This window comes from Balaenoptera borealis (assembly GCF_965194805.1).
Source record: "Balaenoptera borealis genome assembly, chromosome: 7".
In the NCBI taxonomy this organism is placed as follows: Eukaryota; Metazoa; Chordata; class Mammalia; order Artiodactyla; family Balaenopteridae; genus Balaenoptera; species Balaenoptera borealis.
This window is the reverse complement of record NC_138864.1, coordinates 92,937,793-92,965,265: the sequence shown is the minus strand read 5'-3', so window position 1 is coordinate 92,965,265 and position 27,473 is coordinate 92,937,793. Positions and strand designations below refer to the sequence as shown.

The window sequence follows — 27,473 nt, the reverse complement described above, 5'->3', positions numbered from 1 at the left end:
AATAGTCTTAATAGTTGGAAAGCCAATGATATATTGCTACATTTTTTCATTTATTTTCATGTTTCCAAATATACAAGGCAAGTTCTGTTTCACTCTCTCCCTACCCCATTTCATCATTTTGAACTTGAACTTGAAACCCATAAATGTTTTCTTCTATTAAAAAAGAAGCACTTTTAGTGTGAAAAGATCTTTATTTCAAATTAAAGAGCACAAGGTCTTACACAGCAGATAAAATTAGTGTTACTGCCCTCAGAGGTCAAGGTTAGCAAATTTTCTGGCATATACAAATTCATTATGAATAACAGATGGACTGAATGGCCTGTAAGTGCAGCTGTCAGGTCTCACGGTATAATTCCCTTTGTTGATCCCACTGACAAAATTATTAGGTTCCATTTTAAATTGAAAATAATAGCAGCTTTTCCAGAAGATCTAGCTCCCAAAATTGTATCCAGAACTCATCTGTCTAAGATCTTAAGTTAAATACCTTGTATATCTATATCATTATAATCAATATTTCTGACAACCACAGCGTAAGAAATTTAACCTCAGCTAATAGTTTTTCTCATCATGAAATCAAGTGAAATACTATATTTTTGCTCTCTTCATAAATAGAAAATGACCACACACTACAAACACTTTATTCATGTTTACTGATTATATATACAGAGAATATTCAATAACCAGAACTCACCATTTGCAATGCTATACTTTAAATTATAATATAACCCCTACTACAAAAGCTATCTGTTGACCCAAGATAAAAAACTGTCTCTAGAGTTTAAATACATTAGAAATTATTAAAAAAAAAAAAAAGGGGGAACTTAGAAAGTGGTCTTCAAATGCTAAAAACCTAGAAGAATTCTCCAACATCTGCTCTCTTATCTCGACATTTGCTTCGAGCTTTTGTTCGAGCTTTGAAGGCGGCAGAATTATATAAATGCTGAAATGAAGAAAAGGAAAATACAGGTGAGCCACTAAGGCTTCAGATATTCTTATAAAGTTAAAAAAAAAAGATAAATAAAAAAATCACAAAGGAAAGAAATGAACTAATTTGACTCTAGAAATATTTTAAATGTTTATAAGACAGACACAAAAAATGAGGGGGAAAATTAACACATTATAGTTCATGGCTATTCTGTATCAAAAAAAATAGTCAAACATGTAAAATAAAATACCAAGAAAATTCCAGCCAAAAAAATTTTAAAAAGTATATAAACATTTATTCTGATCAAGGAAAAGACAAATCATGAATTAATGTGGACAAAATACTCAAATTTGCTGTTAATTAAAATAATAAGGGAAAATATCATAAGGTTTCATTCAAACTAACAAATTTCTTAAATTATAAAACCCAATGCTGTCAAATATGTGTGTAATCGCTACATGCTTTCATTCACCACTGAAAATAATTAAAAATGATAGAATTATTTTGGAAGGTAATTTGGCAATGCATATCAAAAAATCATAATCAAGCCCTGTAGTCCCATGCAAGGATTTCTTCCAAGAAATAATTCAAAAGAGAAATTATGTGAAAATATTAGTATTTATTAAAAACAGTTTTAAAATACCCAACAATCAATTATATGACCATCAAAATGATTAAATGTAAAGATTCTTTATAATATACAATTAAACAATTCAGACCCACTAGGATGGCTATAATTTAAAACAAAAATAAAACTAAAAAAGTGTTGGTAGGGATGTCAAAATTTGAACTCTTATACTGCTAGTGGGAATGCAAAATGCACTACAGTCACTGTAGAAAACAGTTTGGTGGTTCCTTAAAAAGTTAAACACAGAATTACCACATGACCAAGCAACTCCACTCCTAGTTATACACCTAAAAGAATCAAAAACAGGTGCTCTAACAAAAACTTGTACATATATGTTCATAGCAGCACGATTTAAAAGGGCCAAAAAGTGGAAACAAGCCAAATGTCCACCAACTAATGAACAGATAAACATGTGGCATATCCACACAATGAAGGATTACTTGGCCACAAAAAGGACTGAAGTAATGACATGCTACAACATGGATGAACCTTGGCAACATTATGCTAAATGAAAAAAACCAGTCACAAAAGGTCACATTATATGATTCTATGTATATGAAATATCCAGAAATAGGTAAATCCATAGAGACAGAATGCACATTAGTGACTGTCAGCAGCTGGTGGGGAGAAGAGGGGAGGGGAACGGAGAATGAATACTTAATGGACATAAGGTTCCTTCTGAGGTGGTGAAAATGTTTGGAAACTAGATAGTGGTGACAGCTGTGCAACACTGTAAGTGTACTAAATGCCACTAAACTGTACAGTGTAAAATAGTTTATGTTATGTGAATTTTACCTTAGTAAAAAAAATAAAAATATAAGGGTTTTTGAAATGTTAAATAAAAATAATATTAACCACTATTTAATGTTACAAACTCTCTGAACACATTTGTTTCCTCATTTGTAAAATGAATCTGGTACTTACTAAGTGTAGGCTCAGTTATCTGATATGAAAGAAGCACTGTGTAAATATTTATCCTTAAATATATAAAATTCATAGAGCAAAAGGAAACAAAAAATGAAAATAGCTTCTATGTTAATAGGATTATGGATAAAAATATTTCATCATAACCCTCCATACTCTAAATGCAGTGAAGTTTCTATACTTTTAGTCCAGCTATTCTGTGTCCGAAACATCATGAGAACTAAAATCTCACAGACATAGCTAAATATCTATCACCTGGCAGAATCAAAGCTTTGGCTCCACTTTTCTTCTGTGAATTTAGTTCTATTGAAAACAAAACCAAACCTACCCTTTCAAAACGAGAAATCTTCATTGTTTTAAGTGTTGCAGCATCAAGCATCACTGGGGGTCCAAGTTCAAAAACATTGCGAAGGAATTCATTTGACTTAAATAAAAGAGAAAGGTAGTAAAGCTCAGTATTAAATATCAGCTCTTTTTTTTTAACTACATAAAGTGAAATCTGGTTAACAGAAGTTATGTAGAGCTTATAAATATGAACGTAAGTCACTTATTTTCTTTCTGTTTCTCATAAGACCAAATTGTTTTCCAATGTCTTGAATTCAAGAAAGCTATGTCAAACTATCTGCTTTCCTACAAAGATATCAAGTGTTTCAACAGCTATATAGATGCTCCACTAGGCTTACACAATACAAAAACAAACAGAAGAATTTCATATTTATTCAATTTAACTTTCAAAAATAAATTTGCTATTTTGCATATCATATGCTGAAAACATTCTGTATATTGAAACTAACTTCAAAAGCCAGTTAAGTAAGGTAGATTTAAAACTCCTCCTTAATTTAAAAGCAAACATACAGAAAGGATGTCACCCACTCACCTGCAAGTGGTACTGCATCCCTGATCCAAGAACCTCCTTAAAGGTGTCATATGTATGTTTTTTGACCCAGCAATCAATATACATGCGTTCAGGACCAAATTTAACAGTTTCTGTTGGAAAATCCCGTTCCTGGCCAAGAGAAGAACAAAAATTATAAGAGGAACCAAAATGATCTAAAGAGATCCTACATAAACACAATTTCTAAACAGACATATATATGTTGAAATGAACACTATGGTTTAAACTGATACCTCCATCCCTGAAATATGAATAGACTAGAAAGTGGAAGTACTATCCCACATATAAGGGTGTAGAATTTGCCTAGTTGTGGTAGACTTGAAGACACAACTAAGTCTGGATAAATATTAACGGCAAAACCACCTCGTTGTGAATGTTTTTAAGTTTCAAAAGCACTCAACAAACTTGGTGAAAAAGTCAGATATTTGTACTGGTCTAGGATTGGCAGGGGCGGAGGGAGGGGAGGTTACAGGACGAGTCAGAAAGACAAGATATCCTCACAAGCCAGTGGTGAAATTGGGGGAAGCAGAAATCTAGGAAAGGAAGGGAAGATAAATAGGGTTTACAGACCAACCATCAAGGAGTACCTATTACAGCATTAAGTGGCCTACCTCTACCGCCCTCAGGATGTCTCTGAACACCGACCGCTGCTTTCTCTTGTCCACTTTGGCCCGGTGCTTATTTCCATCTGTAGCCAAAGCCCTAAGCATCTGAGTCAAAGACTCCATGTCTTCGTAAAAAAAGTCCTGGTCAGAAAAAAAAAATTTGATTTTGTTTGTGGTTTGTTGTTTCTTTCCCCCCAAACTCTTCTAGAGTTAACAAAAAACAGTCCACCTTGGAAATATCCAACAGGGTTACACAGAGCAACGCAAATCTTTGAGCTATTTAGAGATCTTGGCACAGATACACACATAAACACTTATTGTCCTGCAAAAATTTAATCCAGAAATGTTGCCTACAAGATGATACACTACCACCAAACAATGAACATTCCTCTTCCAAGTATAACCACATGCATTCAACCAATGCTTACTGTGTTCCTACTGTATTCAAGACATTACTGGGATTTCCAAGTTCAGTGATAGTCAGATACACATAAACCAATACAGCTTCTACCCCCTGGCTCCCTAGTCCCCAAAGCACATATTCCCAGAATTCCAAATATTCTTATTCCAAAAGGGCAAGCTATCAGTAATGCTTTTTAAAGCACCTAATTTCTAATTTATTGGCCATATTTCAAATAAGCAACCAAGTATTTACATCAGGTGCACAACTCAAGTGATTAAATTATTTAAGAAAGGAAGATATTTTAATCCCTTTTGGAGGGAAGCCACAAAATGTATTACTATTTGCTATGACCATAAGTTGACTATGGGCTTCCTTTTTACAGTTTAAGTGGCTATACTTTGAAAGTCTCTTTATTTTGGGTGTTTTCACTCCCTGATTAAATTTTACAACCACATTAAACTAAAAGATGATTCCAAGTTCTTAAGCTGACCAAAAACTAGAGCAGACACTCATGGAAGCCAGAAGGTGACCCATCTCCAGTTCTAGTTATTAATGCCTATTTAACATTTTTTGCATTGGTGGTAACAATCACTTAACTTATTCTATTAAAACAAGCAGCTCAGACTTCCCTGGTGGCGCAGTGGGTAACAGTCCGCTTGCCAATGCAGGGGATACAGGTTCGATTCCTGGTCCGGGAAGATCCCTCATGCCATGGTGCAACTAAGCCCATGCACCACAACTACTGAGCCTGTGCTCTAGAGCCCGAGAGCCACAACTACTGAGCGTGCACACCACAACTACTGAAGCCCGCACACCCTAGAGCCCGTGCGCTCTGGGGCCCGCATGCCACAACTACTGAGCCCACGTGCTACACCTACTAAAGCCCGTGCACCTACAGCTCGTGCTCCGCAACGAGAAGCCACTGCAATGAGAAGCCCGCGCACCACAACCAAGAGGAGCCCCCGCCCGCCGAAACTAGAGAAAGCCCACATGCAGCAACGAAGACCCAATGCAGCCAAAAATAAAAAAATAAAAAAATAAAACAAGCAGCTCTTATTGTAGGCATTCTTCACACTGTATACATAATTGTTCAATCTCAAAAAATATAATTTCTTTTAATGTCTAAAATGAAAAAAATTATTACACTCATGGAAAATAAGCTTGAAATTAACACGGATATTCTTAATTTAAAGTATTTTTCTCATTGCCAGTATTTTAGAGATTGTACACTCTTAACTGTTCTAACAAATGTTTTCTTCAAATGTTCTGATTCAACTTTCTATGTCTGAGTTAGCTGGAAATAACACCTGTCAAGAAGACTTTCATCTAGAAAAGCAGGTACCAAAGCTGATAAGATGTTATTAAAACAGTCCAACGATACTTTGATCTGTACATTTAAATTCCAAAAAATTTGATTCCATCATAACAAAATGGGAATCATTTTACTGCTAGAAACAAATACATTTCAGGGACTAGACGTTCTCTACTCATTTCACTGACTACTTGTTCTTTTGTATATTCTCAAAAAGAAAATTTATGGAAGATTTAAAAATACATATATGGGAGAATACACCAAAAATTAACAAGACTCTATGCATTACCTTAATTTGTTCTAAGAACTGGGAACTACTGCTAGTGGTCTCAACAATCTCACCTCCCAGCATACATCTGGCCATGTCTAAAGACGTTTTTGGTTATCATCATCTGCCAGGAGGTGCTACTGGCCTCTAATGAGTGGAAGCTAGGGAAGCTGCTAAACATCCTAAAATGTACAAGACAGCGCCCCCTCCAACAACAAAAATTATCCAGCCCAACATATCAACAGTGCTGAAGTTGAGAAACCCCACGGTAAATAATCTTAGCAATCAATAAAACTCAATCTAGTTTACAGAGTCTGAACCACTGAGTTGAATATAATACTTGTGAAAATAAATATTAAGTAGTGTAGGGAAATGTCTCCATAAAGTGCCTGTGCTTTAAAAAGAAAGAAAACATAAAATATAACAAAAATAGTCCATAAACAGCATCCAAAAGCCAATTTACTGAAGTTTGGGATAACTGCATAGTAAAACTCTACACTCAGGGACAAATGAAAAATGGGCTCCTAGAGGGACAAATACCTAACTCCTATCAATAATGAAAAGAAAATTGCATAGTCATTGCCACACAACGGGGTCAAAAGTCCTACTTTTCAGAACCTCAAGCCTACTACTCACTACATCAAGTTTTAAAAATTACGAATCTGTTTCATCACCTGTAAAATGAAAATATCCACCCTCCCACCACATGATAGTTTTAAGGATTAAATAAGACAGGAAATATAAATTTGCCCAATAAATTATGAAGCATGAACTATTATATCAATATTCTAGATTTAGAGGAATTTACATAGAATTGGACTTTTAAAAAATCAGTGTAATAATTACAGCTATATGAGGAAGTTTATTGTCATACAAAACAGGTTTTGCAGTCAGAACATCTATGTTTGAATCACAAACATCCATTACTTAGACATATATAACCTTGGGCATAATTACATTAGCAAACTGTGTCTCAGGGGGATAGTTAATACCACCCACATCTCACAGGTTTATTTAAGGCCTAAGTAAAATATATTTATATATTCTAAAAATATATAAAACACAGTACATAAACATCCATTATGCTACAGCTCTTTTATGATATAGCCTGTTTCAGTCTAACAATATAAATGCTTCAAACAGGTCAGCTAAAGATAATTATTTCATACTAAAACAACTGTAAGTTAAATGGTTTCAAAAGCTGAGTGGCGTTAGAATGAAATGAAACCACAGAAAACTTTTAGAAGAGTTTAAATACACAGGACGAGATGCTTAAGGTCACAAAAATCATCCCCCAATCTAGTATTTCTATACAGAAGTCACTGGAGCACTGACTGTAAACAAAATGAAATAAGCTGGATCTTGCACAGCTGTCCTACGTGTTAAAAAATAATCATAGGGAAGCCTAACATTAAAACAGAATTTGATCTCTCCCCACTTCACTGCAAAGCGCTGACTACTATTTCTAGAATGGTTTTATCTGACTCTACTCAACTACAAAGACTTTTATTCTTTTCATTCCCTGCTAACTGAGGCAGAATGTCTCCATCAGAGTATGGAGACATTTTTACATGAGTCAGTTATCCTATAAACAAAGGCAAGAAATGAGAAGCACGTGGGGTTGTCCTTTCTGGAAATATAAAATCTAAGTGATTAAGGCCTGGGGAGTGTGTTGTGAGTCTTCAGATTTTCTTTTCTTTGTTTCCGCTCTGTCTCTCCGTCCTGAAGCACTTCCCCTGTCAGCTTAGGTGGGGGATAGAGCAGGGAAGATTAGGGAAGGTCTGACTATACTATATTTTGGTATATTTTCCTGAATCAGCGTATCACAAGGCCCTCAGATCTATAATTCCACTCACTAAATAGCCCTTGTCTTAGTTTAAGTTACCCTAGAGAGCTCCTAAAAGGCCACTACTAGAGTATTAGTAAGAGGGAGGTAATACCTGATTCATTTAATAGTGCAGGAACTGCTACCACTTACACTGTACTTGGCATGTGTTCCCAAGAACCGTATTAGGTAGTGACTATTATTATCTCCATTGTAAAGATATGGACACTGAGGCATAGAGAAGTTGCCCAACATCATCCAGCTAATAAGGGTGGAAGACAGAATTTGAACCCAGGCAGAGCAGCTCCTAAGTACACTCTTTACCTGCTTGGTTACATGGCAGACACACAAAGTAAACTAAGGGAGCTCTCACAAACGAAGGATTACTAATTCTTCATATCAACTTTGAACAAATAGCTATTACTAGTATTTCACCAACTCATTCTTTAAAACCCAACCTAAAACCCAGCTCTTCAGAGAGTTTTTTACTAAGTCTCCCAGGCTGATTTCATCACATTGCTAGATTTCCAGGTTAATAATAACACAAAATAATTAATGTTAGCAAAAGGCTCTGAATAATTTGATGCCACAAATGTGCTACAAAAACCTAATTTAAATCAACCTATGGTTTAACTAACTTTTTGAACACCTTGTAACTACACTAACCCACCACCAGACACTCCCCTCCTTTCAAAAAACCTAACAAAAATAGCAAAGAGTGCTCGCTTCGGCAGCACATATACTAAAATTGGAACGATACAGAGAAGATTAGCATGGCCCCTGCGCAAGGATGACACGCAAATTCGTGAAGTGTTCCATATTTTTAATCATAAAGATGAGATCAGAAATAAATGAAAAAGAAATGAAGGAAACGATAGCTGAGTTCAATAAAACTAAAAGCTGGTTCTTTGAGAAGATAAACAAAATTGATAAACCATTAGCCAGACTTATCAAGAAAAACAGAGAGAAGACTCAAATAGAATTAGAAATGAAAAAGGAGAAGTAACAACTGACACTGCAGAAATACAAAGGATCACAAGAGATTACTACAAGCAACTATATGCCAATAAAATGGACAATCTGGAAGAAATGGACAAATGCTTAAAAATGCACAACCTTCCGAGACTGAACCAGGAATAGAAAATATGAACAGACCAATCACAAGCACTGAAATTGAAACTGTGGTTAAAAATCTTCCAACAAACAAAAGCCCAGGACCAGATGGCTTCACAGGAGAATTCTATCAAACATTTAGAGAAGAGCTAACACCTATCCTTCTCAAACTCTTCCAAAATATAGCAGAGGGAGGAACACTCCCAAACTCATTCTACGAGGCCACCATCACTCTGATACCAAAACCAGACAAAGATGTCACGAAGAAAGAAAACTACAGGCCAGTATCACTGATGAACACAGACGCAAAAATCCTCAACAAAATACTAGCAAACAGAATCCAACAGCACATTAAAAGGATCATACACTATGATCAAGTGGGGTTTATCCCAGGAGTGCAAGGATTCTTCAATATACGCAAATCAATCAACGTGATACACCATATTAACAAATTGAAGGAGAAAAACCATATGATCATCTCAATAGACGCAGAGAAAGCTTTCGACAAAATTCAACACCATTTATGATAAAAACCCTCCAGAAAGTAGGCAGAGAGGGAACTTTCCTCAACATAATAAAGGCCATATATGACAAACCCACAGCCAGCATCATCCTCAATGGTGAAAAACCAAAACCATTTCCACTAAGATCAGGAACAAGACAAGGTTGCCCACTCTCACCACTATTATTCAACATAGTTTTGGAAGTGTTAGCCACAGCGATCAGAGAAAAAAAGGAAATAAAATCCAAATCGGAAAAGAAGAAGTAAAGCTGTCACTGTTTGCAGATGACATGATACTATACACAGAGAATCCTAAAGATGCTACCAGAATACTAGAGCTAATCAATGAATTTGGTAAAGTAGCAGGATACAAAATTAATGCACAGAAATCTCTTGCATTCCTAAACACTAACGATGAAAAATCTGAAAGTAAAATTAAGAAAACACTCCCATTTACCATTGCAACAAAAAGAATAAAATACCTAGGAATAAACCTACCTAAGGAGACAAAAGACCTGTATGCAGAAAATTATAAGACACTGATGAAAGAAATTAAAGATGATACAAATAGATGGAGAGATATATACCATGCTCTTGGATTGGAAGAATCAACATTGTGAAAGTGACTCTACTACCCAAAGCAATCTACAGATTCAATGCAATCCCTATCAAACTACCAATGGCATTACAACAAAAAATTTCACAATTTGTATGGAAACACAAAAGACCCCGAATAGCCAAAGCAATCTTGAGAGAGAAAAAAGGAGCTGGAGGAATCAGGCTCCCTGACTTCAGACTACACTACAAAGCTAAAGTAATCAAGACAGTATGGTACTGGCACAAAAACAGAAATACAGATCAATGGAACAGGATAGAAAGCCCAGAGATAAACCCACGCACATATGGTCACCTTATCTTTGATAAAGGAGGCAAGAATATACAGTGGAGAAAAGACAGCCTCTTCAATAAGTGGTGCTGGGAAAACTGGACAGCTACATGTAAAAGAATGAAATTAGAACACTTCCTAACACCATACACAAAAATAAACTCAAAATGGATTAAAGACCTAAATGTAAGGCCAGACACCATCAAACTCTTAGAGGAAAACATAGGCAGAACACTCTATGACATAAATCACAGCAAGATCCTTTTTGACCCAGCTCCTAGAGAAATGGAAATAAAAACAAAAATAAACAAATGGGACCTAATGAAACTTCAAAGCTTTTGCACAGCAAAGGAAACCATAAACAAGATGAAAAGACAACCTTCAGAATGGAAGAAAATACTTGCAAAGGAAGCAACTGACAAAGGATTAATCTCCAAAACATACAAGCCACGCATGCAGCTCAATATCAAAAAAACAAACAACCCAATCCATAAATGGGCAGAAGATCTAAATAGACATTTCTCCAAAGAAGATATACAGATTGCCAACAAACACATGAAAGAATGCTCAACATTATTAATCATTAGAGAAATGCAAATCAAAGCTACAATAAGATATCATCTCACACCGGTCAGAATGGCCATCATCAAAACATCTACAAACAATAAATGCTGGAGAGGGTGTGGAGAAAAGGGAACCCTCTTGCACTGTTGGTGGGAATGTAAATTGATACAGCCACTGTGAAGAACAGTATGGAGGTTCCTTAAAAAACTAAAAACATAACTACCATACGACCCAGCAATCCCACTACTGGGCATATACCCTGAGAAAACCATAATTCAAAAAGAGTCATGTACCACAATGTTCATTGCAGCTCTATTTACAATAGCCAGGACATGGAAGCAACCTAAGTGTCCATCAACAGATGAATGGATAAAGAAGATGTGGCACATATATATACAGTGGAATATTACTCAGCCATAAAAAGGAACAAAACTGAGTTATTTGTAGTGAGGTGGATGGACCTAGAGACGGTCATACAGAGTGAAGTAAGTCAGAAAGAGAAAAACAGATACCGTATGCTAACATGTATATGGAATCTAAAAAAAAAAAAAAAAGGAAAATGGTCATGAAGAACCTAGGGGCAAGATGGGAATATAGATGCACACCTACTAGAGAATGGACTTGAGGGTACAGGGAGGGGGAAGGGTAAGCTGGGACAAAGTGAGAGAGTGGCATGGACATATATACACCACCAAACGTAAAATAGAGCTAGTGGGAAGCAGCCACATAGCACAGGGAGATCAGCTCGGTGCTTTGTGACCACCTAGAGGGGTGGGATAGGGAGGGTGGGACAGAGGGAGATGCAAGAGGGAAGAGATATGGGGACATATGTATATGTATAACTGATTCACTTTGTTATAAAGCAGAAACTGACACACCATTGTAAAGCAATTATACTCTAATAAAGATGTTAAAAAAATAAAAATCACAATGAGGAATCACCTCACACCTATTAGGATAGCTGTCATCGAAAAGACAAGAGATAACAAATACTGGTGAGGATGTGGAGAAAAGGGAACACTTGTGCACTGTTGGTGGGAATGTAAATTGGTGCAGGTACTTTGGAAAATAGTATGGATGTTCCTCAAAAAATTCAAAATAAAATTCCTACTGCAAAAAAAAAAAAAAAAAAAGCAAACAAAACACTAGGTTCTGTTTTATAACCCAGTTATATATTCCATATATACAATGGAATATTACTCAGCCATAAAACGGAACGAAATTGGGTCATTTGTAGAGACGTGGATGGATCTAGAGACTGTCATACAGAGTGAAGTAAGTCAGAAAGAGAAAAACAAATATCGTATATTAACGCATATATGTAGAAAAATGGTACAGATGAACCGGTTTGCAGGGCAGAAATTGAGACACAGAAGTAGAGAACAAACATATGGACACCAAGGGGGGAAAGCGGCAGGTGGTGGGGGGGGTGGTGTGATGAACTGGGAGACTGGGATTGACATGTATACACTGATGTGTATAAAATGGATGACTAATAAGAACCTGCTGCATAAAAAATGAATAAAATTCTAAAATTCCAAAAAAAAAAAAAAAAAGCAAACAAAACGCTAGGTTCTGTTTTATAACCCAGTTCATTTTTGTCTTTGACAAGGACTTCAGTCAAATTAAATACATCTGGATGAGTTCTCCTGGCTATCACATATTATTTATTAAGTCAGAGAACATAAGATATGTAGGTAGTAATATATTTACATTTATGCAAATTTAAGCAAATTCAACACATATACTTTAAACTGCATCATTAGTTCACTTTTAAGATGCATTTCAAAGGAAAAAGAAAAGAAATTACCATTTCTAGTCAGTAGAGGAATACAAGATTAAAAACGGGGGCATCTGGCTTCTGTGCCTTGAGGTTAAGGAGCCATTAACTAGCTCAATAAAATTAAATGGATTGCTAAACTTCAGTCCTCCAATTTCTCACATAAGGAGACTCATTAGCTACTGACAGCATTAATAACTTACTTTTACCTCGTACCTGCTCTCTTTCAAAGTAAGGAGGGATGGGGGGGGCAACGAAACACAGGCCTAGAATGGAATGTGAATAAGCAAGGCAACCCAGAACATGTATTAATCTTATTTAGAATTATCCACTGTTAAATAAGTTCTTTAATTGCAGACAAAGTTTCATTCCAGAAATAGTCTTTCTCCTTAAATTAAGAAGCAGCTAGTAGGTAACCCAAGATTCACAATAGAGGTCACAAACCAGGGTGACCAAATGTCCCATATAGCCTAAGACAAAGGGTTTCCTAGAACACAGGACTTTTCAGTGCTAAACTTGGAATACCATCAGGATGGTGGAACACCTATTGGTCACCTATCACAAACTCAAATACCTTCAAAAGCCAAACAGTGGTTTAAAAAAAAAAACAACTATGAGTTGACAGTGGTAGAGAACTGCAAAGCACATGTCCCAGACTAAAGGGCCATGTTTATTTCCATCTTTGGCTTAAAAGTTAAACATAACAGTAACTAAACTCATCTGACTTAACCCCAAACCTATGCTGACTTAATATTTCATCCATCTGTCCAACATTTATTATAAAGCATCCATGCATGAATTACCTTAATGTGTCTGATGTCTGAGAAATCCAAGCAGATCCAAAAGACTATATGGGACAACTCTCTCCATAAGTAATAAGAGTATACCTAAACTTCAGTTCTGTAGGCAGCAACAATTAAGTATAATGAACTACACTTAAATATTGCTCTACCAACCCCTATTGGTTTATGCTCTTAAAAGTATTACATCACTGCTGCCAAGAAGCAGGACGATCAACCACTAGGTTCTCAGTGGGCCATGCTCTAAAGTTATCATCCACTTCTTAATTGTGAGGATTATGATGAAATAATGGTCCTTGTGATGCAAGGTTTTTGTTTTACCTATCAGATACTTACACTCTCTATTCCTCTGGCCAATTCAAACAGAAGTGCCAGAGATTCACCAGCAGCTATTCTCATGTTTACATCATCAGAAGAGAGGAGGCTTGGAAGTTTATGGAAATGCCTAGAAAACAGTCAGTCATTATTATGTGAACACAACTGATTATGTCAATAAATGTTGATTTTATAAAATAAGAAACTAAAAATACATACACCTCAAGCTTTTTCTTCACCTCATTGATTGGGCAGATGGTCAGTAATAATGTCCACACGAGAAGCGAGCTGATATGAAGCGCTGAAGTAGGGGTGCTGCAGACAACATTAGTGTCTTTCTCTTTGAGATAGGACTTGGTGAAGATATTTTCCAAACACTGCAGAGTTGAATACAGCTCCTAATTTATAAGAACAGGAAATAAGATACCATCTTAAATGAGAAATGTGCAAACAACTGGATTCAAAAGGTTGTCTACTTACAGTAATGTCATCTGTGGCAATAAAACAGCAAACACCAAAGCAAGTTGCACACTAAAAAAAGCAAAACAAAAACAGACATTAATGTTTGCCATTTTCTTATTAATTCTACATCTTCCTGCTTTTATAATTCAATGTGAAAAATTTCTCAACTACATGACTACATTAGGTCCCAAGTACAGTATTAAAAAGAAAGAAAGAATATAAGGTCAAAAGTTAAGGGAAGTGGGTTTTGGCTAAAACCCACTAAGGTCTGCTACTAAACTCAGAGTACGACTTTAGGAAAGTTACTCCATTTCTCTCAGATTTTCCTTCATTAATCTAGCAGATCATTTCAAACTTCAACTCCAACTCAAAGACAGAGATGAAGTGTGGACATTTGAGATAAAGAAACCTACTCTATTAAAAACCTTTAAAACACAAATCTCAAAAAATTTAAATAGCTGTCCTCAAACTTCCGACTTAAAGAAGGATCTCATTAACTCAGATTTTACTTATTTTGGAATATGTTGAAAAGAGGGTGGGAATCCTATAATTGTTTATTTTTTGGGGGAGAGATGCTAAACAAGTGAGTACACAGTCCAAGATCACCAAGGCAAAGCTTACCTAATAAAACAGATTCAGAATATCTATATACAATCTACCTGCAACACAAATAGGAGCCATGAATTCTCAGAACACTGCTCTAACAAATTAATCATATAAAAACAGAATTTGAAATCCGTAAGGCTTTATTATTCTTCATTTCCCTTTTCCCCATATGTTATCACTAAAATTCCCTCATGTTGTTCCAAGTACCATTAAAGCTTAAAGCTTAAGTCTTTAAAGTCATCATTCATATGCCCAGGTTTCAGCTAGTTCTGTTCCAATAATATGAGGACACTTGTAATATTACTCTGCTTGGTGTCACTATTTTATTTTCATTAGTTTATCCTGGTAAAAATTGGACATTGTTAAAATTCAAAAGTAGCCTACACATTATTCTTAGCAAAGAAAAATTTCAATCTATCATCGCTTCCCCTAAGTAAGCAGCAGAAGCAAGGCCACATCTCTCCTTCTGATTACTATGAGAAATGGCAGATTAAAAATTAGGACTGCCTCCATTTAATAAAGATTCCTTCGGCTAATATGCAGAAGAATGTTAGTTTTTTTTTTTTAATTTTAATTCACAGCAAGAGTGAGAAGGATGAAGAAAGGGCCTTTAGATGACCACAACAAACTCACATGCAACCAAAATTAAGTGATCACCTCAAATATCTAATCAATAGTGTTTTCTGTCAAACATTTCAAATACCCCTATACTCCTGCACAGTTTAAAAGTTGCATGAAACTACACAAAAAGGAAGAACAGAAAGGTAAAGAGCAAAAGCGTGATTAAATATCTTAGGATTACTAACTATTGGGGGGCAGAGATTCCTATAAAGTCACTGAACTCCTATTCCTTTGCCTCTGGGAGAAAGAGCTAGACTATTCCCAGCATCCATACAGTTGGTAAACCAAGGAACTCTTGGCAGAAGCGATGTGTCTCTGTCCTCTAGCTTTCCCCATCTAGCTGCCATAGTTGCCATCTGAAAGGACCTATAGGTAGGGCAGAGCTGCAGGATGGATGCGTAGGGACGCTGCTGACTTGACTGGGCAGTGATATGAACAAGAAGTAAACTTTTATTAAGCCACTAAGACTTCAGGGTTTATCTGATACAAAGATTAATGTCATTTACCGTAAGTAATACTAAAGAGGAAGCTAATTTGAATAATCAGTATTAAAAAGTTTTAAACTTAAACTGGTTCTCTTGTTAGGAAAACAGCTTAAGATTCAAATCCACTAAAATTAAATTTTTAAGATCTATTAAGACTCTTAAGATTCTTAAGATCCATAACATTCAAATCTTAAAATCCATTAAGATTCAAATCCACTTTCTAAATCCACTACAACCAACTCATGTTTCTGTGAATAAAGCAAAACATGTTCATGTGATCATTTAAATCACTTATTAGCACACCAAAAACCAACAACCAAAAACAAAAACAAAACCCCCAAAACCCACAGTCTGAAGTATTGCAAGTGGTATGTATCAATTAGAGAATGAAAGCTTTTCCAAACCCCAAAAACCAGATGAATATTTCACAAGTCAGAGTTTCAGAGTTTCCTACATCTACCAAATCCACCTGTGTAACTATAGCATTCAGCTCTCTCATAAGGACTTTTAGGCCACAACAGCCAGAATTTTTTTTAAAAAACCACTCTATTACATTTCTTAGAATTAAAAAATAACCACACAATAAACATTGTCTAGACCATTTCTTTCAGCTCCAATAAAAACTGGATCATCCTAAATAACTCAACGTAGCACTGTATTTCATATCGGCAAATGATGTTCAATTTCAAAGATGTAGAAATCTTCTCTATATGGGATGCTCTGTTGAGTCTCAGAAAATTTAAGAGTGCAATTGTCATATTGAGCCTGCTCACTAAAATTAAAGACAAATGGGGGTGGTGGTGGGATGAACTGGGAGATTGGGATTGACATATACACACAAATATGGATAAAATAGAGAACTTATGAGAACCTGCTGTATAAATAAATTTAAAAAATAAAATTCAAAAAACAAAGGGACAAATGAGAATAAAATGTTAATAAAAAACCTGCTATATTTTTTAAAGATGCTATTTTCCTAGATCATTCATCACAAGGTCTGGCTGTCATGCCTAGACAGATCTATAAATTTAAAAATCCTATACTTACAGTTTGCCTAGCCTGGATACTAGCTGCTCCATCACAAATTATTTTCTTCAGGATTGGTCCAAGAGTCTTTAAAACCTCTTCACTTTCAATTCCAGGGCCCAACTGAATACAAAGAACAGATGCTAATGCTGCGGCTGCACGCTGCTCATCACCTTTACCTATAAAAGAAGCCACAATGCAACTATGACAAATCATTTTCAATAGACTTATGAAGGCAGCAATCTCCCAAATTTGTTCAATTTCAAAATAGCATCTACCAATTATGAAAATCGTAATATGCTCAAGGCTTTGACATGAGCTATAAATCTAGTGAGGTTAAAGAGCTCAAACTCTGGAAACAGACCTCACTCAAATCCTAGATCTACCACGTATTAGCCAAATGATCTTCAACCAATTACTCTTATTCTCAAAACATTTCCTCATCTGTGAAATGGAGATTAACACCAATTTTAAGGGACTACTGTAACAGTTCAGCCAAATAATGCATTTCAAGCTGATCTGACTTTCCAAATCCTTCATGTACTCATGTACTCAAGTAGCCCTTGAATTAATCTGACAAGCATTTCAGATGTACACAGCCCAAGAGGTAAACTAAACTTTCAGGGCTTCCTCCACCAGTGTTTTTTTTTTTTTTTAAATAAATAAGGGATTAAAAAATAAGGGATTCTTGGGAATTTCCTGGTGGTCCAGTGGTTAGGACTCCGAGCTCTCGTTGCCGAGGGCTCAGGTTCCATCCCTGGTCAGGGAACTAAAAATCCCACAAGCTGCATGGTACGGCCAAAAAATAAAAATAAAAATATTAAAAAAATAAGGGATTCTTTAAAACTATAGAAAATACGTTAATATAAAGGTAAATGTAAGTTAACTCTTGAGAACTGTATACACCAAAGGATTTGGGCAAATTTTGAACTTAAGTTATTATCTGATAAGTTAAATGTTTATGCAGGTTTTAAGAAATTTTTAAAGGTCACCTAGTCCAACTACCTTGTGGATACAGTTTCAGTGTAAACACTTTTAACAAAGCCATTGTAATATCTCAAAAAAGTTGGCTCTGTTATCAACTATACCAGTAACAAAGTATATAACTTTAGACCAGTCTCCTGTTTTCCTAGGCCTTTCTTTTTCCTATACAGTGAGAGGTGGATTAGATCAAAGGTTTCCAAACACCCATTCTTGACAAAGCTTTCACCTGAAGCAAAATGAGAATAAGAACATAAAGCTAAGCACATTCGATTTAAAGGAACATGTGTGCTTCCTACACTTTTGGTGCTAGAAATATTTTGTTGATAAAGTGATAATGATAGTTGAAGCTAATTATTTTCATAATGTTCTTACTTGGCAAAATAATTAAGCTGGCAGCCCCAAATCTTTTTAAATCTGGCAGTTCCTAAAATTGAAAGTTTGATAATACTAGACTTAATCTTTAAGGTCTCTCTTCATTCTTAAAAGTTCTATGATCATAAAAGTTCTATGATCATAATATGAATTCCAGAATCTCCATTACAAAGTTCTAGAATTCAAATATTCCAAGGGATATCCTGAAATGATGTCATTGACAGGTATGATTGATGTTTTAAATAAGAAAATGAGGTAGATAATTATGATACTTTTTTAATTTTAGAAAAATGAAGTAGGATGGCTTATAAATAATACTTTTTGTTGACATCTGACACATGGTTTCAAGTCTTTCTTATATACAAAAGAATGGCAAACACCTCTTCTGATACAACTAAAGTTGATAATCCACCCCAATCCTTCCTAGTTTCGAACTGTTTATTACATAAACAAAACGAAGCTAACAAGTTTGATTTTGAGTTCTAACAAGCCTGGCATATTCCCTGCCAATTACAAAGTTATAAGAGTGAGCCAGACTTCTAAGTGCTATTAACAAATATTACTGCACAGAAGGTAGCAAATTCCTTTTTAGTTCTGTGACTATGACTCAAAAATATGGACATTACCTTTTTTCAGGCAGCGTTCAATGCTATCAGTTAAAGTCATTCTTCTTTCCAGAATAAATTCATAAAGCATCTTTGAAGCCAGTACATTTTTAATACCTTCAAGAGCTGCCTGCCTTGTCTTCGCACTATTTAAAACAAAACGTAAGAGAAAGGATATCCAGTTGGAGTATACCATCGGTCAATGAGACTTTTAAAAACTTACCTTATTTCCCTCTCAACTTTTTCTATTTATAGATTATTTAAAATCTAATCTTCATCAAGCTCTCACAGTTTTTCAATAATAATTTAATTTTCATCTACAACTCACCTTATTACACAAAAGATTTTAAGCTACTCTGTATCATAATGTTTTCTGTTTATTAGTTTAATAACCACAATGTTAAACGACCACATAGAATTTTATAGTTTCAATGTATAAGACATGTTCTCCTACATTACATATTCAGGTAAACTCACACTTTTTTTAACACTACAGAAGTCTAGAGTTCTTGTTTGAATCTTCTGGGCTTTTTAATTCCATTTGTTTTAAGTTGGTTCTAGAGCTACTGTTAAGTAAGAAAACTTAGCTTTGATACTTTTTGAAGTTTAGTTATACTTTCTAGTTGAAGATTAACTTTTAATTCAACAAATCCACTTCAATTATCAAATACAGTTATGTGCTCTTATGCTGAACAACGACTAATCTTAGGCTATTAATCTAAATTCTAGTGGCATGCTCCTATCTACTGATACATTAAAAGTCCAAAGGAATAAGAAACACTAAAATATACAAAGTAAACAAATCGAGCTTTAGAAAAACATAATGTTAAATGAAAGAACTGCACATATTTTAAATAAAAGGTGGCTGACGGAAATCACCCAGAAGAAAAGAGTTTCCAATAATTCCTACCTCTTATCCAGGGTCAGGTCAATGAATCCCTTCAACTTATACTCTAAGTCTTCTTGAGATCCTTCCTCATCGAGGACGTCTGGTCCTAAGGAATAATAAAAACCAACCACTGTAATTTAAATAGAAAAAAGCAGATAGGGAGTGGTAATAGTATACTTAGCTACAAGAATTCCTCCACCTAAATCATCCTTTTATCTAACGTTGCAAATCTTAACTGAAAACTCATACCATCTTCAGCAAAACTGGAAGGATCACTGTAACCACTGCAATGGCTCATTGTTTCAATCGATGCATCCTCATCACTAAAAGGTTGAACATTTCGATGCTGGCCACCTAATAGGTAAAAGACGGTGAAGGTAAGTGATTTTGTTGTCATATATGCAAATACTTAACTTGGGATTTTAAAATTTACTTACGAAAAATCCAGTAATAAAAACCCAAACTTGGGGGCTTCCCTGGTGGTGCAGTGGTTGAGAATCCGCCTGACAATGCAGGGGACACGGGTTCGAGCCCTGGTCTGGGAAGATCCCACATGCCGCGGAGCAGCTGGGCCCGTGAGCCACAACTACTGAGCCTGTGTGTCTGGAGCCTGTGCTCCGCAACAAGAGAGGCCACGATAGTGAGAGGCCCGCGCACCGCGATGAAGAGTGGCCCCCCGCTTGCCGCAACTAGAGAAAGCCCTCGCACAGAAACGAAGACCCAACACAGCCAAAAAAAACTAAATAAATAAATAAATTAAAAAAAAAAAAAAAAAAAAAAAAACCCAAACTTATTTATGAGATGATTTTTTACAAAAGAATACACTTAAATTCCTAACATAAGTCAATTCACCTAATATGTATTTCAGAGCACCAACTGTTTACAATATACATCAACTTCAGAAATGTATCAATCATCTAACATGCAGCACCGGTTTTTGGTGATACAAAAAGTGGTATTACAGATGAAAAAACTACTTCAAATCATGACGACAATGAAAACAGACCACCATAAGAATAAGACGAATATATGTTCCAATGAGAATAACTGGGCTTAGGAAACATTAACTGGTGAATGGGTTAGTTTTTAGGTTACACACGTCTTATGTGAAGGGGAATTTAAGAAGTTAAGGGATGGTAGTTTTAAAGACAACTTGAATTGAGAGGGTCAAAAAAGGCTTAAAATTGAAGTTTTGGACGGGGATGTTGACAAGTGGATCCAAAATGGCATAGAAAGTAATGATAGGAATTGGATGAAGTAATTGATCACTAAAGAACTACAGTGCTGATGAGATGTGTATGAAATTATAAAGAGCTCTGACGGGCTATTTGGGTGATTCCCAGTGCAGTGAACTACAGGATTTTTGTTCCTGAGTCATGGAAGTCGGAAGAGCTGAGAAGTCGTGTGAACTAGCGTGTGAATCACTTAAGAGGCAGGGCTTCTTAAGTGAGGACCACTTAAATGGTCCTCAAGCACTGCACAGAGGTCCTCCTTTCTCTTGGACAGTACTCTATGGTGGACTTCACAGGGCCATGTCCACTGGAGATAGAAGGCATCAATTTGAGAGTCTTTACAGAATTGCCTCATTTTTGCAAGTAAAGAACTATGGGCAAGCTGCAAGCTGATCAAGACTGTAGACATGGTGTGTTTAAAACTGGGACTTTGCTTCAAAGATTTTGAATTATTTAAATGAGCAATGTTTAAGATTTGACTTTTTTCACATGCCGATTTCAAAAGTGACTACAGTATTTTAAAAACCCACTTTACTGTGGTGACTAGTGACGAATTTGGATGATGACTTTCCTACTACGATGGGTGCACACATGAACATTTGTTCCTAGTCACAAGTGCTGACACTTCTGTCACTTCCTTGGGAAAATTGATAGTGCCCTTTTAAAGTTTGTGTGAGTATTTTCCAGCAATAAAGAGCCAAGATTTAAGAACTAATATGAAAAAAAAAGTTTTGGTATTTGATGTAGCATAAAAAGATAGATAAAAGCCTGATAGATAAATTACCTTTAAAAGAAAGGTTCTAACAAATCCAACAGTTTTAAAATATGAGCGTTATTACTAAAAAATTAAAATCTTTTTTTTGGGGTGGGGATGGTGGTGTGCTGAATTGGGCAATCGGGATTGACATGTATACAGTGATGTGTATAAAACTGATGACTGATTTAAAAAAAAATCTTTTTTTTTAAGCTAGAATCTCTCACCTTCATTAACTTAAGGAGTAAATGTACATTCCTGGTCACTGTCATTTCTAGTCACTTTTGTTTTGTGGGAATTTTGCATTAATAAAAAGATTACCTAGTCATCAATTACATTGAGCACTGAGTTAAAATAAGTCCCAAATTCTGCCCCAGAAGTGACTTGAGTCAACTGATTTACCTCTGAGCTCGAATCAAAGATTGTAGCTAAAATTGTATCCTTAGGTACAAGGATACAATACAAACCTAAGATTGTATTCACTTAGGTCTCTATATTCAAGAAATCTGTATCATTTACTATATCATAAGATAAGCTTTTCAAAAATTCTCTAAGTTTAACTAAGCCTGTTGCTGGTTTTTTTGTTTTTTTTTAAAATGGGGGTTGTCTTTTTTTTTAATCAAAACAGAGGTGAGACTTTAGCAGATTTTTAAATCAACACAGGAAGCAAGTGGCCTTCAAATCTGCCAGCTATCTGAAAGAGAATAAAGTGTGCCAATCAAAGTAGTGAGGCATAAAGAATAAACAATGAAACCAAGATCCCAAAACTTCTTAATCATAGTGCTTAGGACAGGAATAAACAAACAAAGACCTATGACATTATACTCTATTTCTGGATCTACCTTCATGTGTTTTCATGATTCGAAGTCATGCCAACAGTTGAGTCATCTACTTAACTTTTACTAACATTTATTCACAAATCAATTTACGTTTTTTATTTTTCATATTCAGCCTATTTTTAAACTGTCAAGAAGAGTTTCCTATCCAGGTCTTACATAGCTCCCTTCTCTAAGTTTCAATGATTTCCCAAGGCTCAAGGGAAAAAGAGATTAAAAAAAAAAAAAAAACCGAGGAAAAAAATCCTGTATAACTGTCTGATATCTAGGTCACACTCACCCACCTTGTGATCCTAAGTACCATTAATGAGGTGGCACTTAGACACATAAAGTCCTTATTTCTTAGAGGGCTTACGTATTAACAAAGTTTTGTTCTTTCTTAAAAATGCCCTCTTCAAATTAAGTGCCACGAAAAATAAGCACACTTGAACAAAAGGTCAATTTTATTAGTTTCCTAGACCTGTCCACTAACTTAAAAAGCAGAGAATTTAAATGGGAAACCCAAAGTGATAGAGAGAAGTTGGTTATCTTTCGGCTGTATATGGGAAGATCTCATTTGAATCCCATTTCTTCTAGATGTCACTTAAAAATACCAGTAAGATAAGTGACTTTTAAGTACAAGTTTGTGACAATTTTCCACCTCTTCTACTCAACTATTATTTATTCATTTATTTATTTGAGTTAAGTAATATTCACAGAGAACCAAATGAAGCTTTTCAAAAAGTAAAGCTCACCCCCCAGGCCCAATCAGAGGCAAGCACAGTTAATAAGTTCTAGTGTAAACTTCCAAAGATAGTCAAAGCATGTATAGTTTTATAAACTAATCAAAGAATTCTTTTCCTGATGATGAAAGGTCACCAATGAACCTCACGGTAAAATCTGAAAGGCAATCCCCCACTGCCTCCTGATATTATTCTCTAAGTACCAGGAAGGAAGGAGGCTGGACAGGAAAAGCTCCAGAAGGGAATAAAGGTTTGTTTGTGATTCAAGGAAGCCATTAGTAACATCATTACCATTTTCAAAATGACTTTAGCTTGCTGCATCTCCATCATTTGTTCCATCAACAAAAGGTAAACTTAAAGAAGAATAAAATTAATACGGACCTTCTAGACAGAATTTAAATGTTTACTTCAGATGAGGAAAGCTGAAGCAGAAAGGTAGAGAGGTATGTATCCTCAATTCACACAGAGCAACTAGATGCCACAACAAACTATGTATTTTATATCTTGATCAAGAATGAACTTCATGAACACCGAGAGCATTCAATGAAAATAAAGAGCGATATAAAGAAAAGGGAAAAAACTACATTTATAATAATTCATTCTTGTCAATTATTAAATATTTAATACATGATCACAAAGTTATCGTGCTGCTATAAATCCTATAGGAAAGCTTTTAAAATACCAGCTTCCAATCATCTTTAACAAGAAAATTGGCCTATTTACTTGCTAAAGAACAAAGGCATATCATTCTGAGGGTCAAAGTGGCAACTGTGTTGACAAGTATATATGGCTGGTAGTAGTTCCGATGTGATAACATCTGAGGATATTCCAACATTTAATTTCAAAGTTTCAACAAAGCAATTATTAAATGTGCTGATTTTACCCAGTTTAACACTAGCTTTCAGTATGCTGGGTCTCGTAGGGCTTTCTGCTTTAAGTCCTTTTCTCTTAGCCGTATAGTTAGGAGTAAAGAATCATTAATTCAGTTAAGCACCTACCCATCCAGGAAAAGCTTCAACTTTTTTTCAAAGAGGAGACAAAAAAACCCTAAACTTTTGGCCAATTGCAATCTGAGCTCCTCACCATTCCCGCCTATCCCGGGCTCCCATCAGAGAACCTATAGAATACAGCACAAAGGAGAACGCACTTTCTGCCCCGGGGAGTAGGAAGTCGCCTCGACTGGTTGCAGGAGGGCTGGGGGCTCGGGATTTGTGCGGGTGCCAGATAGGGACAGGAGCAGAGCCTACTCTGGGACAGTGGCCCCCAGCCTCCGACGCCTCCGCCAGGCCTGGTGGACACGCGGGATGCGCAAGAAGGCAGCGGAACGGGATACCACATGGGCGCCTCTGCGTCACCAAGCCCCACCACGTAAGGCCCAGGCCGCGTGACGCAAGAGCCAGTCCAAACCCGCCGGACGTTTAGCATTCCCGAGAACTCCATGTTGGAGCCGGGTGGTCAAAGGTGACCAGTGACAGCATGGACGGAACTCCGAGCCCGGACCCACCCTCCGTCAAGGAGAGCTCTAGAGAGCCAGCACCTGCCTCTGAGAACAGTTCCTCTCCTGCCAGCTCCCGGTCACCCCCGATGCCAACCCCTTCCCAGACCCAAGGACCCATTCGCCCCTCCCAGCCTCCACGGCCGGTGCCCGAGTTTGGCTCGCATGCCAGATCCAAATCGCGCGAGGTACGGCCACCGGGGCACGCTGGGAAGTGTAGTTCGCCGGCCACGGCAGGTGCCCCGCCGACGCAAACGTCTAGAGGAAAAGAACTACACCTCCCACGGTACCCAAGGTTAAGAGACTTGCCAGCCTGGCCGGCAACTGGGATGCCGGCGGCGGGCATATCCTCCTACCTGCTGTCGCCGCCGTCGCTGCAGCTGCCCCTGAGCCGCCGCCACCACTGCCACCGCGATGGGGAGTGTTCCGCTTCTTATTCTTCGGCATCGTGGGACGCCCGGTGCCGCCTAAACTCGGAGCTTAGCGAAGATCAGCCGATGGAGCTGCACTTTTTACTCGTGCGTCTGTGCGGCGGGCGGCTGAGAGGCGAGTTTTCGACTAACAACAGAGGCGAGAAGCGGCGCGGGTAAGAGTGGGCGGTGGCGGCAGCAGAAATCCCCGTGAAGAGCTGTGATCGGAAACGATACATGTTTCTCTCTAGCGCGGAAGCTAAGGCGGGGCAGGCGAGGCCACGACGCCTTAAGTAGCAAGACCGCCGCCTGTCGTCACCATACGTGGGCGGGACTCGAACTCTCACTAGCCAATCCCTATAGACCTCCCCACCAGAGGCGGACTTAGGGCGGCCGAAGCATGCTGACTACCGATCCCATGCCGCAAGTCTTCCAGCGGCGGGCAGGGAGCCGGTCTTCATTGCCGTCTTGAATTCTGGGAAATGTAGTCAGCCCTGGGGAGCCGGCTCCCAGCTCCTCCCAACGGGCTTTTCTACGCGCTTGCTTCGTTTCTCGAGACCCTTCCCCTGCCTCCCCGTGGTCCCGCCTTGGAATTGACGGAGGTGGTAGCCAGTGAGGAGCATGCCAAATGACGACAACCCGCTTCCAACTGGGATTGCTTCCAGCTGGGAGCTACACAATGCGCATTGCTGGTCTGTCTCAAGAAGCTCGTGTTCTTCTCCTTAACCTTTACCCTACTTGCCTGTGGGCTCTGCCCAGGCTCAGCCATACCCCTCTTTAGGTACGTTTCCATGGTTTTAGTTGTTGAATTAGTTTAGCGATCATCAATATCTATCACTGAATTGTGGTTCAAAACATAGGAGCACCTCAATACATAAGGCAAATACTAACAGCCATAAAAGGGGAAATCGACAATAACACAATAATAGTAGGGGACTTTAACACCCCACTTTCACCAATGGACAGATCATCCAAAATGAAAATAAATAAGGAAACACAAGCTTCAAATGACACATTTGAAGACAGATGGAGTTAATATTTATAGGACATTCCATCCAAAAACAACAAAATACACTTTTCTTCTCAAGTGCTCATGGAACATTCTCCAGGATAGAGCATATCTTGGGTCACAAATCAAGCCTTGGTAGATTTAAGAAACTTGAAATCATATCAAGTATCTTTTCCTACCACAATGCTATGAGACTAGATATCAATTACAGGAAAAAAAACTGTAAAAAATACAAACACATGGAGGCTAAACAATACACTACTAAATAACCAAGAGATCACTGAAGAAATCAAAGAGGAAATCAAAAAATACCCAGAAACAAATGACAATGAAAACACAACAACCCAAAACCTATGTGATGCAGCAAAAGCTGTTCTAAGAGGGAAGTTTATAGCAATACAGTCCTACCTCAAGAAACAAGAAAAATCTCAAATTAATTGTGGTTCAAGGCTATGTGCCACACCCCCTTGAAAAAGATGTGCTTTAATCTACTTAGTCATGTAGTTCCTGTATTTCTCCTACTCTAGACTAGAAAGATCTGGCGATTCAGATTTCTATACAAGAATGTGTCCTTTGTCAATTTTTCCTGCCAGTTAGGAGGTCAATCTGAGATAAGGATTGGGTTTTGGGAATTTAACAGCTGGTAAAACAAACATGAGCTATAAATACCAATACTCTCAGTGTTTTTTATTTTCCAAGGTGCGCCTAAGATCTCTGTCTTCCTTGGCACATTCGTCATGTATTTAGGACCTGTTTTTAAGTTCATGTATTATGCTTATGACAGACCAAACTCACTGACTCACCTCAATGTAGGTGACTCATCCCCCACTCCACCTCTCTCCTGAGTCCTTCTCTTATTTTCTTTTCAATGGCAAGTAGCACATTTCCACCTGAATGTTCCATATGCACCTCAGTCCAGCATCTCTAATACTGTTTCCCTCTTCCTGTCTTCCCTTTGTGTGTTCACAGTACTACTGTCCTCCCATATGTCCAAATTCAAAAACTCAAAGTTATACCTGTTTCCCTAAAAACAATCAGTTTTACCATAAAACACCTAAATTCATGTCCTCTTCTCCGATCACACATGACCTCAGTTGGTGCCTGAGTATTTTAAGGGATCTTGCCAGTCATTTCACCATATTTAATGCATGATAATATTGCCAGATTTATTCGTACATCCCCTATTTTACTAATTCACATGGTTTAGTAGTTGCTCAAAA

The 27,473-nt window shown here is 37.1% G+C and overlaps 2 protein-coding genes across 2 annotated transcripts; both read right to left on the bottom strand.

Moving 5' to 3' along the window:
• Positions 1-171: 171 nt before the first annotated feature.
• IFRD1 (interferon related developmental regulator 1) lies at positions 172-25,329 on the bottom strand. Its single transcript, XM_082400098.1, has 12 exons — positions 25,191-25,329; positions 20,045-20,149; positions 19,817-19,901; positions 18,928-19,052; positions 16,967-17,124; positions 14,226-14,276; positions 13,965-14,143; positions 13,767-13,875; positions 3,984-4,118; positions 3,355-3,483; positions 2,806-2,901; positions 172-940 (listed from the first exon to the last, which is right to left on the bottom strand). Exons 1-12 carry the CDS (start codon positions 25,279-25,281, stop codon positions 851-853), a joined length of 1,353 nt encoding a protein of 450 aa, XP_082256224.1. The 5' UTR covers positions 25,282-25,329; the 3' UTR covers positions 172-850.
• LOC309632513 (uncharacterized protein) lies at positions 25,325-25,483 on the bottom strand (the record flags this gene model as incomplete). Its single annotated transcript, XM_082400184.1, has 1 exon — positions 25,325-25,483. The coding sequence occupies one exon, from the start codon at positions 25,481-25,483 to the stop codon at positions 25,325-25,327; it is 159 nt and encodes a 52-aa protein (XP_082256310.1).
• Between the last annotated feature and the right edge of the window lie 1,990 nt (positions 25,484-27,473).

Bases quoted from the DNA above. Each gene is read 5' to 3' on its own strand.
- IFRD1 (XM_082400098.1), bottom strand. From the start codon at position 25,281: ATGCCGAAGAATAAGAAGCGGAACACTCCCCATCGCGGTGGCAGTGGT. The intron at 20,150-25,190 runs GTAGGAGGATAT...TTTACCTATTAG, and splicing joins AGCGACGGCGGCGACAGCAG to GTGGCCAGCATCGAAATGTT. The intron at 19,902-20,044 runs GTATGAGTTTTC...ATTATTCCTTAG, and splicing joins TTCCAGTTTTGCTGAAGATG to GACCAGACGTCCTCGATGAG.